Below are 12,904 nucleotides of genomic sequence, written 5' to 3' on the forward strand. Positions count from 1 at the left end.
TCCTTAGGATTTTTCCTCCTGAGAAGCTGAGAGGCCTCAGGAACAAAATGTAACCAATGGTTATCTGCTGCTGTGGAATGCAACAGGTGCATCTGGGATTGGGCTCATGTGGTTGTTTCTAATTAATGGCCAATCACAGCCCAGCTGGCTTGGACAGAGAGCCAAGCCACAAACCTTTGTTATCATTCTTTCTTTTTCTATTCTTAGCCAGCCTTCTGATGAAATCCTTTCTTCTATTCTTTTAGTATAGTTTAAATATAAATCATAAAATAATAAATCAGCCTTCTGAAACATGGAGTCAGATCCTCATCTCTTCCCTCATCCTGGGACCCCTGTGAACACTGTCACAGTCTGGGCTGGCAATGAGGAGCCAGGCTGGACTTCTCCAGGGTTCTGAATGGTTTCTGTTGTTCAGAGAACCCACTCAAGTGCACAGGACAGAAAATGATAGAATTGCAGGTGACAGTGAAAAGTAGGCAGAGGAAGTTTCAGTGAGATCAGTGAGTCAGTGAGAAGATGGCTTTGAGGAGAAGCGTGGGAGATAGACATTCCTTCAAAGTGCCATTTGACAAAAAAAAGAAGAAAAAACAAAAAAACCCAACCTTTCTGGCCACAGAGTGATTGCAAATCTGTTTGTCAGAGGGCATTTGTGATGCCATCCTTCCCCAGCCCTTGAGAGCCACAAACACACAGAGGGAATGAGAAGGAGCCTGAAGCTGAAGGGTGTTTCTCACACTGCCAGGCACACAGCAAGCTCTGAAAGTTCTGGGAGTTGCCAGGCCTTTATCCTTGCAGATTTTGTCATTCCATTGCTTCCTCTGTGGAGCAGACAGCAAAACCAGCTCCTGAGTTTAGCAGATTATTCCAAATGTTGTATCCCAGGGGAATGAGGTCCCATTTGTGCCCAGAGAAAGCAAAAAAAATGCTGCAGCCCCCATACACAGTGAAACATCCATGATGCTGTCATTGCCTTGTAGATCAGTTGTGGCTTTCCAAGGTCAGGTCTGTGCCTCTTCCTGCTGCCATGAAAATCTCACTTTTACAAGATCAGAAAGGGAATACACAAAGCTTAGCAGGGAATTCTCTGTTAAAGGGGGCAGAAGAGAGGAAAAGCAAACTCTGCTGACAAAGCCCCCCAGAATGGAGCTGCCTCCTGAAGAGGACATCTTTCAGAAACAGAACTGGAAGAGAGGTGATGAAGCTAAAAACCAGGCAGAGTTTGATGAATTCCTCCCTCTCCCAAGTTCTGCAGAAAAACACCTTGGAGAGGACAAAGCAAAGAGCAGTGGCTGTGCCATCCCCCCCGTCCCTTCCCTAAGAAACTGGGATAACTCTCATGATTTCCTTTCTGGTGGATCAGGAGATCCACTGAGGTTCGTGGGCATCTCCCTTTGGGCAGGGGACTGGAGGGGAGGAGAGCTGGGAGGGTGAGTCCTGTGCTTGAAGCACAGCAGAGGAGAGCAGGGGTGGTGGTGGTGGTTGTGATATTGCACAGTGGGAAACTGAGACAAAGTGACCCAGAACATTCCCCTCAGCAAGAAAATGAGGTTCCCACAGGGCCTGGAGTGGATGGGACAGAAACCTGTGGCCAGCAGGACTGGCCAAAGTGTGACAAGGCTTTGGAATAACCCAAATTTTGGAATAACCCTGGGCTGCCTTTCCTCACCTCTCCACCACCAAGCTCAGGGCATCAAACCCTCCAGCTCCTCAGCACATTTTCCAGTAGTTCTACAGAAAATCCTGAATCCTGCTAGATGGAGAACTCATCAGTATTTATGGCTTTTCCCAGTGCCAGAGCAGGTCAGGACATCTGATGCAGGACATCTCAACCAGCACAAATGTGACAGCTCCACCAGCATTTACAGAAGGGGTGGGAGGGAATGGCAATGTCACAGACACTACATGTGGCACCAGGAAGGAATTAAGTGGCTTCCAATTTGTATTCTCCTTGCCTGCAAGGGCTCCTTGCTTACAACACCAGCCAGGCAGCATTTGCAGCTCTGTGTTAACACCCAAGCTGCAGTTCAGCTCAGTCAGTGGCAATCTGGGGGCAGCTGGATGCCTCTGCCATTAGGCACCAAACCCACAAAGCCCCAGTGGTGTTCCAAACACAGCTGCAATCTACTGACCCCATGGCCAAAGCCCTAAATCCTCCCCAGGTCTCAGCAGCCTCGGGTTGGTCACCTCCTTCTCTCCTGGAGGAGAGGCACAACCAGTGTTTGCCATCCCTCCCAGACCTTTGGTACCAGGAGTTTGTGATGAGTTTCCAAGGTCACACACTGTTGGATTTTGCCCTTTTCTGACCCAGATATGGGGCAGCTGAGAGGCATTTTAAAAACTTTTATTCCATTTTCAGTCTCAGGTGAAGAGTAAGGCAATACAGATGTTATAATTCACCCCATCACAATCAGAAGCCAACTATTTCTTAATTACAAGACATTATAAGTGTTTCTTGCCACTTCTACAGCTTTAGCCACACCATGCTGTAAATGCCTCAAAGCCAACCATCTAAAATTACCTCTGGTGCATCCCACTGCAAAGCATCTTTCACAGTTCTATTTCTCCAAAGTTCCACTCTTCTTTGTAAGGCCACCCTTTGGAACATCTCCAGTTCCATTTCTCTCTCAGCAATGTCTGTCCCATTCCAGCCTTCTGTCAGGCTTTGAGAATTTTCTACAAATCCATTTCCCACACTACACTGCCTGTGGTGTGCAGGAGGGAGGGATCAGGTCCCTGAGGTCTGGCAGAGCAGAGGGGAGAGCAGAGGAGGGAAAGGGTGGGACTGGAGGTGGAGAAGGCTTTGTGGACTGACAAAGTCAGCAGGAGCAGGGAGGTCACTGTGCCCTGGCAGTGTCAGCAGTGAGGGGCAGCACAGCAGGGAGGTCACTGTGCCCTGGCAGTGTCAGCAGTGAGGGCAGCACAGCAGGGAGGTCACTGTGCCCTGGCAGTGTCAGCAGTGAGGGCAGCACAGCAGGGAGGTCACTGTGCCCTGGCAGTGTCAGGAATGAGGGCAGCACAGCAGGGAGGTCACTGTGCCCTGGCAGTGTCAGCAGTGAGGGCAGCACAGCAGGGAGGTCACTGTGCCCTGGCAGTGTCAGGAATGAGGGGCAGCACAGCAGGGAGGTCACTGTGCCCTGGCAGTGTCAGCAGTGAGGGCAGCACAGCAGGGAGGTCACTGTGCCCTGGCAGTGTCAGCAGTGAGGGGCAGCACAGCAGGGAGGTCACTGTGCCCTGGCAGTGTCAGCAGTGAGGGCAGCACAGCAGGGAGGTCACTGTGCCCTGGCAGTGTCAGGGATGAGGGCAGCACAGCAGGGAGGTCACTGTGCCCTGGCAGTGTCAGGAGTGAGGGGCAGCACAGCAGGGAGGTCACTGTGCCCTGGCAGTGTCAGGGATGAGGGCAGCACAGCAGGGAGGTCACTGTGCCCTGGCAGTGTCAGGGATGAGGGGCAGCACAGCAGGGAGGTCACTGTGCCCTGCCCTGGGCACGGGGAGGGCTCAGCTCCAGGGCTGTGCCCAGCTCTGGCCCCTCAGCCTGGGAAGGGCCTGGGGACACTGAGCGGGGCCAGAGGGGCAGCGAGGCTGGAGAGGGGCTGGGAACACAAAGCCTGAGAGGAGCCCCTGAGGGAGCTGGGGGTGCTCAGCCTGCAGCAAAGGAGACTCAGGGCTGCCCCCATCGCTCTCTGCAGCTCCTGAAAGGTGCCTGGGCTCAGCTGCCCTTGGGCTCTTTCTCCAGCAGCACTGACACAGCCAGAGCACACAGCCTCGAGCTGTGCCAAGGGAAATTCAGGCTGGAGAGCAGGAAAATGTTGTCATTATAGTGCAAGAGCTCTATTGTCATTACATTGCAAGGGTTCCATATTGCCACAGTTTTGTACCTCCTTGATGGTTCTTGTAGGCAGCTCCTCTAGGCACTGACTCTTCCTCTCCTCACAGCAGCCAAGTGACTCCAGTTCCCACCAATCCACTCTTTTACACCACTGATCTTATTGGCTACAGCTGTGGCCTGTTAACATCAGGCCTGCTCCTGATCTTTAGTAATTGGTTCAGCTGCAACTCTTTAGGGGATAAGAATACATTCTATACCACCTTCATTTACCCATGCTGTATCCCCCTACAGGAAAAAGCTTTTCCAGCAAGGGGGATCAAGTTCTGCAATGGCTGCCCGGGGAGGTGGTGCAGTCCCCATCCCTGGGTGTGTTTGACAAGCCTGGATGTGGCACTGGGGGCCAGGGGCTGGGCTGGACTCCATGGCCTTGAAGGTCTCTCCCAAACCCAGGGATTGTGTGCAGGTGACACCAGCCCTGAGCATCCCAGATGTGTGGCACATTCCCTGTGCCTACCTCGGGCATCTTGACTCGTCCCTCCTGGAAGGAGCAGGAGCTGGGGTCGTGGGTGCACACGTGCCGGTACTTGCACCAGTGGCAGCGGTAGGGGCTCTCCACACACGACAGGCACCTGCAACAGACACAGAGAGCAATCACTTGGCCAGCTGGGTCCTTACGGCGCCTTAAATTTTAGATTTTACATTTTCCAGTTCCTGTTCTGCATCAGTGTGCAGCTCTGAACTCCCTGCAGTGTTTGTGAGCTCTCTTCACAGTTTGGGCACACAGAACAATCCCTCTGCCCTGCCTGAGAACCAAGGACACCCCACAGCCTCAGGCCTGAAAAGTACAAACTAAATTGAACTGGGAGGGGCAAACTGGGGGAATGTGATTTCATCACCTGAAGCTGCAATTGGACAATTAACCCCTGATATGCAAATGGACCAAACCTATATCTGCCCAAAAAACTCGTGACTGTTGTGAATCTTGGGTCCATCTTTGGTGTAGCCTCTGCCAGGCTCTTGCACTGCCCAGGGTGTATCTGTTGAAGGCCTTTAATAAATCCCCACTTCATTCTCTAGCTCTGTCCAGCCTCTGTTCCAGGTAGTCCAAGGCATCACTGACAGCCTTTCCCAGAGGAAAATGGGAAATGTTCTCCACAGCCTGGAGAACATTGCTTTTGCAGGAGGACACAGGCTTTGCACTGACCCAAAGAGCTGGATTTACTCTGGCCTGAGCTGGTTGCCACTGGCATCTCAAATGTCTGATAGGATTAAATAATTTAGATTGCATTCATATCATTGCAACTAGAGGAATAATAAATATTTATTGTATTTTGACTGCCCTGGGCACCAGCACAGCAATCAAGTCTGGTTAATTTTCCCACACATGACACAGAGGCCAGAGACAACCTGGGATGTACCAAAGCCAGAAAACCAAAGATGAAGCAGGGAATTTTCTCCCCCTGGGTCCCACAGCTTTATTGGTGTGAGTTCTGCTCAGGGTGATGAGGTCCCTGCCAATATATTAACTCATATTTTTCATCTCAGAGGAGAAGTAAAGACTACTGGAGCAGGTAGCTGAGAAGCAGAGGGCATATTTAGGGCATCACCTCCTCTGGGTGCAGGAAAGATCCATTCCCTTCATCTTACAAGGTTTTGCTCTCCTGTGCCCAGGGGCTGTGCAGAGTCAGAGCTGCAGACACCTCCCCTGGCTGTGTTACAGCACTGACTGGACCTACATCTCACCTCCCTTTAAATTTAATGTGATGTCTGCTCAGCAGCAACCAAACCCAGCTCTCTGCACAGTCCTGGTCGTTCACACTCTGGAGACCTTCATGACAAACACCTGGAGGGGCTGGAGAGTGTCCAGGGAAGGAAATAGAGCTGGGGAATGGTCTGGGAGCTGGGAAAGGGGCTCAGCCTGGAGAAAAGGAGGCTCAGGGGGGACCTTGTGGCTCTGCACAAGTCCCTGACAGGAGGGGACAGCCAGGCTCTTGTCTCAGGTAACAAGTGCCAAAATGAGAGGAAACTGCCTCAGGCTGTGCCAGGGGAGGTTTAGGTGGGATAGTAGGAATTTTTTTTCTTGGAAAGGGTTGTAAAGCACTGGCTGCCCAGCACAGGCTGCCCAGGGCAGTGGTGGAGTCACCATCCCTGGAAGTGTTAAAAAGCACTCGGGGACAAGGTTAAATGGTGACCATGGTGGTGGTGCTGGTTGACTTGGGCTTGGTGATCTTAGAGGCCTTTTCCAACCATAACAATTTTCTGATTCTATGAGGGCTTTTCCAACCTTAACAATTTTAGGCTGGGCTTTTAGAGGGCCCAACCTCAGAGGGCTTTTCCAACCTAAACAAATTTAGGCTGGGCTTTTAGAGGGCTCAACCTTAGAGGGCTTTTCCAACCTTAACAATTTTCTGATTCTATGAGGGCTTTTCCAACCTTAACAATGTTATGATTCTATGAGGGCTTTTCCAGCCTCAACAATTTTAGGTTGGGCTTTTAGAGGGCCCAGCTTTAGAGGGCTTTTCCAGCCTTAACAATGTTATGATTCTATGCAGCTGCAGTGCCTGGAGGGTACCTTGAGGAGACTTCAGGGAAGTGAATTTTCCTGGTCCTTCTACGCCACTGGGTTTTTAATGGGCAGGAGAGGAAAACTCCAGAGCTCCTGTGTGTGAGCTCAACAGGCAGACACACCCCCTCTCTCCTGTCTCTGTGAAATCTTTCTCAACCCCAATCCACTCTCAGCTCTGGTACAGCAACTTATTCTTCAAATTGGTAACAAGTGCTTGCTCTGATACATCGAATTAAAAATGGATAGCGTATTATAGTTTGTCAAGTAAGAAACCAAAACACGCCATAAATATTTAACAGCACCATCTCTGCTGCTCTCCCCCCCCCTTCCCCAACACTTGCTTTCTGACACTGTTTGTCAAAGCAGCAGGAACATGGAAATAAGATTTGCCTTTCCTTGCGAATTGCTGAGCCACAGTAATTATCTGCTTTTGGCACTTGTGACGGCTCAGTGGTGGGGACAGAGCCACTCAGCCTTGCTCAGGGCTGGAGCAGCCTGCTGCAAGGACATCTTCTGCAGGCATTTGTGGGTCTGCTCCACTGGGGCAGCTCCTGAGCAGCCCTGGGTGGCAGCAAAATCTGAGAAAAGCGGGATGTGAGGCAGGAAAGGCGCTCACATCATGGGTAACATGGTCTTGAGGGAATCAGATGGGTTCAGCGCATATCCTGCAGGAACCATAAGCTTTATTTTTCCAGATGGGAGGGTTTAAGTCTATGTTAACCATCTGGGGTGGGCTACTGGTGGGACTGGCAGCATGGATGAGGGTTGGAGGTGCATATGAGGAGCCGAAAATCCACAGAGAAATGAGCAATAGGAAGATTAGGGGGCCACGTGCTGAGGGCACAATTCAGTTTTGACTCAATTCTGTAGCAAATTGCTCCTAATTCGATGCTCTGCCTGCAGGAAAAGTGGTCCCTATGCACTGAGTCATCTCAGGAGGGACCCACCATTGTGGGCACCACACAAGTGACCCCAGCCCCTGGTCACCTCCACACTTGAACATCCTCCCGAGGGACACGTGCCCACGAGAAAATGCTGCCAAAGGAACTGAACATACGAGTTGTGGACGCTGCAGTTGTAGAAGACAAAGCTGGTGCTGGCAAAGGTCATCCCCGTTTCCTTGGACTTGAGCTGCAGCTGGACAATGTGATGGTCACCTGGAGGGAAAAATAGGCACATCAGGGTGTGACTGCTCTGTTAGCCCTGGTGGCCAGGCCACCAGCCTGAGCCTGGAGCTGCCCCACAGCACCTTGGCTGGGCTGTCCTCAGTACAGATGTAAAAGAGATGTAAAAAGTGTTATAAAATCCTTCTAGAGCCCAGTTCTCCCACAGGTACAGTGTGTCTTTGCCACTGGAAATTATTGTGCCTGGTAGCAGGGTCTGGACTGGAGAGTGACAGCTTGGAAAACCAAGCTCAAAGAATGAGTGCAGATGCCTGGAATTTGGGGGCCATTAAAATATAATTTTGTCCTTAAAGTTGGTGCATACTGCTGGTTCACTCAACATTCCCAGAGAAAAAGGGCATGTGGACATTCCTTCCATGTTCACTCACCCCAGGCTCCATTCCCCTCTGCCTGTGGCTGCAAAGAACCCATCTCAGTGTGAGAGATGTGAAATCCATTGCACTTATAGGGGAATCCACCCATTTCTGCACCTTTCCCTTTTCACCCCAGCTCCTCCACACCATTTCCCCATCCCTTTTCCCACTGCTCCAAGCTGGGCAGTCAGCTGGGAAGTGATCCAGGTTTAATTCAAGATTTACCTGGGTGGCCCTTTCCCTGCTATTTGTAAAAGGGCACAGAGTGATAGGACAAAGGGGAATGGCTACAAACTGAAAGAGGGCAAATTTAGATGAGATATTACAAAAGAAATCCTTCCCTGTGAGGGTGGGGAGGCCCTGGCACAGGGTGCCCAGAGAAGCTGTGGCTGCCCCTGGATCCCTGGCAGTGCCCAAGGCCAGGCTGGACAGGGCTTGGAGCAGCCTGGGACAGTGGGAGGTGTCCCTGCCCATGGCTGGTGGTTGGAATGAGATCATCTTTTAGGCCCTTCCAACCCAAACCAGTCTATAATTGCATAATTTTCCTCCTCACCTGAGAGATTCATTAATCAGTGAGGCCAGAGCAAACTTGACAAGGGGTCACAAGGAGCACCTGGTGCTCACTCACCCACCTTGGGGCACACACACCACTGGACACATCTTGCTTGGCCCTGCTGCACGTCTACTCTGCCATATTTAACAACTTTGCCAGCATCTTGCAGGTATTTTAAACCAGGATATGAGGACTGGATGGCCCCAGGTGTGATAGTCACACGTCCTTTGGTTCAAATCCAGCCTCTGGCACTGCAGGGAGAACTTGGTTTTTGCAGAGGTTCAGAGCAGCAGCTCTGAAGCTGAGACAAGCTGCAGGTGCCCTGAAAGCAGATAAATCTCTCCCTCTTGTCCTGTCTCCACCTTTCACTGCTGTTTTTGTTTGCTGGTTGATGATAGCCTGGCCTGGGACAGATGTCCATGGCAAGGAAAGAATTTCTGGTGCCTGTCTTGGTAAGCAAACATGACTGATAACTCAGTGGGACTTGAGAGTGGTGACAACCTCCTGGGAGCTTGTTTTGGGGCTGCAGCAGAGAGCACAGCAGCTGTGTGCAGCTCAGGGAGAGCACAGGTGATGGTGACAGTTCATGTCACCTCATTTTCTGCGGTCTGAGGAGCCCCAGAGGCAAATTTTACAGCAAATTTTCACAGGAAGCCAAGGACAAAAATTGGCAGCATCCTCTCAGTGTCTCATGGGGGTGATAGCAAGGTCAAGGTTTTTGTAATAAGCCCCGTAAAGAGCCACAGGAGTTCTTGAAATTACCCAGAAAGTTTGTTAGAAAAGGGAAAGGGAAAAGTGCAGGAAGTTGTGGATAGGGGAAGCACCCTTGGAGACAAAGCATTTTTCTGTGCTGGACCACTGTGGGAGAAGGAGCCAGAAGCAAACCTGGAACAGCTGAAGGCAGCAAAGGCCAGGAATGGAGACAGAGAGCTGAGCACACAGACTTAAATCTGGGAGGAGCAGGGTGAAATTACAGGCAGGATTGTCCAGCTCTGCAGGAATTTCGGTCTGTTACACGGGGTGGGATGCGTTGAGAGCCTGTACCCCTGGTGTGTAACTACAGCCTGGCCAAAAGGAGAGGGAATAGTTCACATCCATGTCGTGTCTCTGCTGGATTCGTGCAACTGCCACTCGGTGGCAGCCTGCAAACACCTCGTGTCACACAGAGGAGCACCTCAAGGCAGCTGCTGGGGCTGCAGCTCAAGGCAGGCACTTCTGAAACACTCTGACATCCACACAACATTGCCATGATGTGCAGCTCCAGAGTCCCTCCTGCTCCCAGGGCTTTCCTTGCCCTCTCCTCAGGCTCTCATGAGCCAAATCCTCCTTTGATGATGATGCCTCAGGGTTCAGCTTTTATATTTTTCACATTCTGTACTACTGTAGTGTGTGGGTCTGAGCTTCATATTAGTGAGGTCTCCTCACAGCAGGGAGACAAAATAATTCCATCTCTAGCTGGGCACCAAGGACAAATGACCCAAATCTCAGCCCAGGAGCACAAACCCCATGGGCTGGAGAGAGAAAAACAAGCAGGGTGGGAGTGCAGGGGCTAAAGCTGGAATGGGACAATGAACTGCAAGATGCAAATGGAGCAGAACTGATCCCAGGGAGAGACCCCGGGAGCGCTGGTGCATTTTGGGGCCATTTTGGTTCATCTTGGGTTCATTTTGTCACCATTTTGGTTCATCTTGGGTTCATTTTGTGACCATTTTGGTTCATCTTGGGTGCAGCCCTGGCTGGGCTCTTGTGCTGCCCAAGGTGCATCCATGGAGGAGATCCTTTCCATAAATCCTTGCTTTATTCTGTAACACTGTCTAACTTCTGTTCTAGGTCAGATTCTCAGGGTATCAAGGACAGACACAGGGTGTGGGGTGAGGATGGGAGGGAGAGGCGCAGGTGGAGGAGCTGTGGGGTACTCACCATTCTCTGTGATGATCTGGGGCACCTCCTTGGCAGCTGGAGAGATGCACTGGATCTGGCTGCCCACCACCAGCCCATCCATCTCTGAGAGGTCCTCAAAGGTGCAGTTGACTCCTGCAGACAGCTCGGGGACGTTGTAGGTCTCCAAGACCAGCTGCAGGCAAAGATGGAGGGAGAGAAGGAGAAGCAGAAAAAGAGAGAAGAGAGAACACTGAGCCAAACAACAGAGCTGGGCCAGCAGGAGAGAATTACACTGGAGAGGTCGGACAAAGAGCCTCTTGCTAGAGAGAGAGCATCCTCCTTCAGCAGAAAGCAGCGACTGGGGAGAGGGACCAGTGAGGAGGGGAGGGCACGAGATGCTGGTGCTGGCACAGGTGGCAGGTGGCTGTGCAGGGACAGCTGCACAGTGTCCCAGTGCTGGCTGGGAGGTGCAGGGGAGGGAGTGCTCGCTGTCTCTCATGCAGGTGTCAGGTTAGGCAGGGAGTCTTTGGAGCCAGCCGTGGCCCCCAGGGCTGTGGTGGCCCCCAGGGTTTCTGAGGAAGGTGACTGCTACTCACAAGAGGCACTCTGCAGACTCCAGAGAAACTGGAGCGCTCCAGTCTAACTCTCTACGGGCTGCTCTGCCAGCACCAGCAGGGGGGAGCACTCTGTCCCCAAGTTTCCTGTGTGAGGAGAGTCTAGTTACAGCCTGTCGCAGACATCTGTTATGAAAAATCCTTTCCTCAGGATTTTTCCTCCTGAGAAGCTGAGAGGCCTCAGGAACAAAATGTAACCAATGGTTATCTGCTGCCGTGGAATGCAACAGGTGCATCTGGGATTGGTCTCATGGGGTTGTTTCTAATTAATGGCCAATCACAGTCAGCTGGCTCAGACTCTCTGTCTGAGCCACAAGCCTTTGTTTTTCATTCTTTCCTTTTCTATTCTTAGCCAGCCTTCTGATGAAATCCTTTCTTCTATTCTTTTAGTGTAATTTTAATATAATATATATCATAAAATAATAAATCAAACCTTCTGAAACATGGAGTCAGATCCTCGTCTCTTCCCTCATCCTAAGACCCCTGTGAACACGGTCACAACAGCCTTCAGTCCACCACCAAAACATCCCCTGTCTCTACAGGCACAGAAACCTCTCCTGCCCATCCCACCAAAGAACCAGCTGGCTCCTCGTGCTATCCTGGGGTTCCATATGGGAAAAAAGCCATGAAGAAGGATTTGGCCGTGTTTTTGGAGTTCACAACACCCTCTGGCATTGCTCATGGTTATGGGAAAATGAATCTTGGGGCTGGTTTGCACCATGTCCATGCTTTGGAAGAGCACAGTCATGCTGTCAGCTTCCCAAACAAAGGTCCTGTCCCACGGCTCTCCATCACTGAGGGTCCTGCTCAACTGACCAGGTCATCCCCTAACACAGAGGGGCACCCCAGGGACCCCTAGCACCTGGTAATTGGTGTAAGTTTAGTGTTTTTGTGACCAAACACTGGCTCCAACCACTCAGCACAGGCTCAAATGCAGGTGTTCTCCACACTTGCCTCATCCCTGAGCTGGCTGAGGTCCCTCTGAGGTGACAGGCACTGAAAGGAGACACAGGTGCATGCTGAGGTGTTGTTTGTACCAGCACAAAGAGCAGGGTCAGTCCAGGTGACAAAGCAGGACGGATGAGAAGGTGACATAGCACTCAGTGCTCGCACACAGTGTGTTTCCCTCTCTTAGGGAAAGGCTGGAGCTGTTTCTCCACACTGAGGACCATCAGGGAGGAAGGCTGAGCAAACAGGCCTTAGCCCTGGATGCCATTTGAGAGAATAGGATCATTCTGGGGACATGGGAATGGCAGTGGGAAAGGTGATTTTTTTTTTTACTTTTTGTTTTGGATGGGGAACAGGAAAAAAGTTTGGTTGTTTGGATGAGTTTAGCACTGAGGCTGAATTCATTCTCCCTGCTAGCAGTGGAGAAGTGGAATCTGCAATCTGTTTTCCTTAACAAATCTCCCTCTGGGCATGGATGATGCAGGAGGAAGCTGTGCCATGCAGAAGATGACACTGGTGGGCAGACCAGCGCTTGGCCACAAGCTCCATGAGCCAGTGCACAGCCCAAGCAGACAAGAAGTCCTACATCCCACACTCCTGGGACAGCAGGGAAAGCATGGAGCCTTCCCTCAGCAAGCAGCTCTTCTCAGAGAGCCCAGAGCAGTGACACAGACTCAGGTAAGGTTTTCCAAGGCCCTGTCAGTGCCCAAAATTTAAAAGCGTGGCTGACCACACAAATGCCTGCTCTGCCTCCATGGGCAAGAACTCACTGACATTTTGCTAGAATTCAAGATCCTAGCATTCTAGATTTGAGATCTGCCCAGGACACCATCAACCCTCTGTTTGTTCCCCTCCTGGTTTGCCTCTGCTGATGGGATGAACTGGGTCACCAGTTTAGCTGGGACTGGGCTGAGACTTCCATCAAAAGGCCCATGCAGATTGTTGGGTAACAGATGATGGCAACTTCTGATCCCAGCAG

General features: G+C 51.3%; 1 protein-coding gene across 1 annotated transcript in view; it reads right to left on the minus strand.

The window, feature by feature from the left end:
- Nucleotides 1-12,904, minus strand: part of PLXNA4 (plexin A4) — a 510,265-nt gene that overhangs the window by 111,972 nt on the left and 385,389 nt on the right. Inside the window, exons 7-9 of the mRNA XM_077179282.1 lie at nucleotides 10,403-10,556; nucleotides 7,450-7,549; nucleotides 4,341-4,455 (exon numbers count right to left, since the gene is read on the minus strand). Of these exons, the coding sequence (XP_077035397.1) occupies nucleotides 4,341-4,455; nucleotides 7,450-7,549; nucleotides 10,403-10,556 (369 nt within the window). The remainder of the gene's footprint in view (nucleotides 1-4,340; nucleotides 4,456-7,449; nucleotides 7,550-10,402; nucleotides 10,557-12,904) is intronic.

This window comes from Agelaius phoeniceus, chromosome 5 (assembly GCF_051311805.1).
Source record: "Agelaius phoeniceus isolate bAgePho1 chromosome 5, bAgePho1.hap1, whole genome shotgun sequence".
Taxonomy (NCBI): domain Eukaryota; kingdom Metazoa; phylum Chordata; class Aves; order Passeriformes; family Icteridae; genus Agelaius; species Agelaius phoeniceus.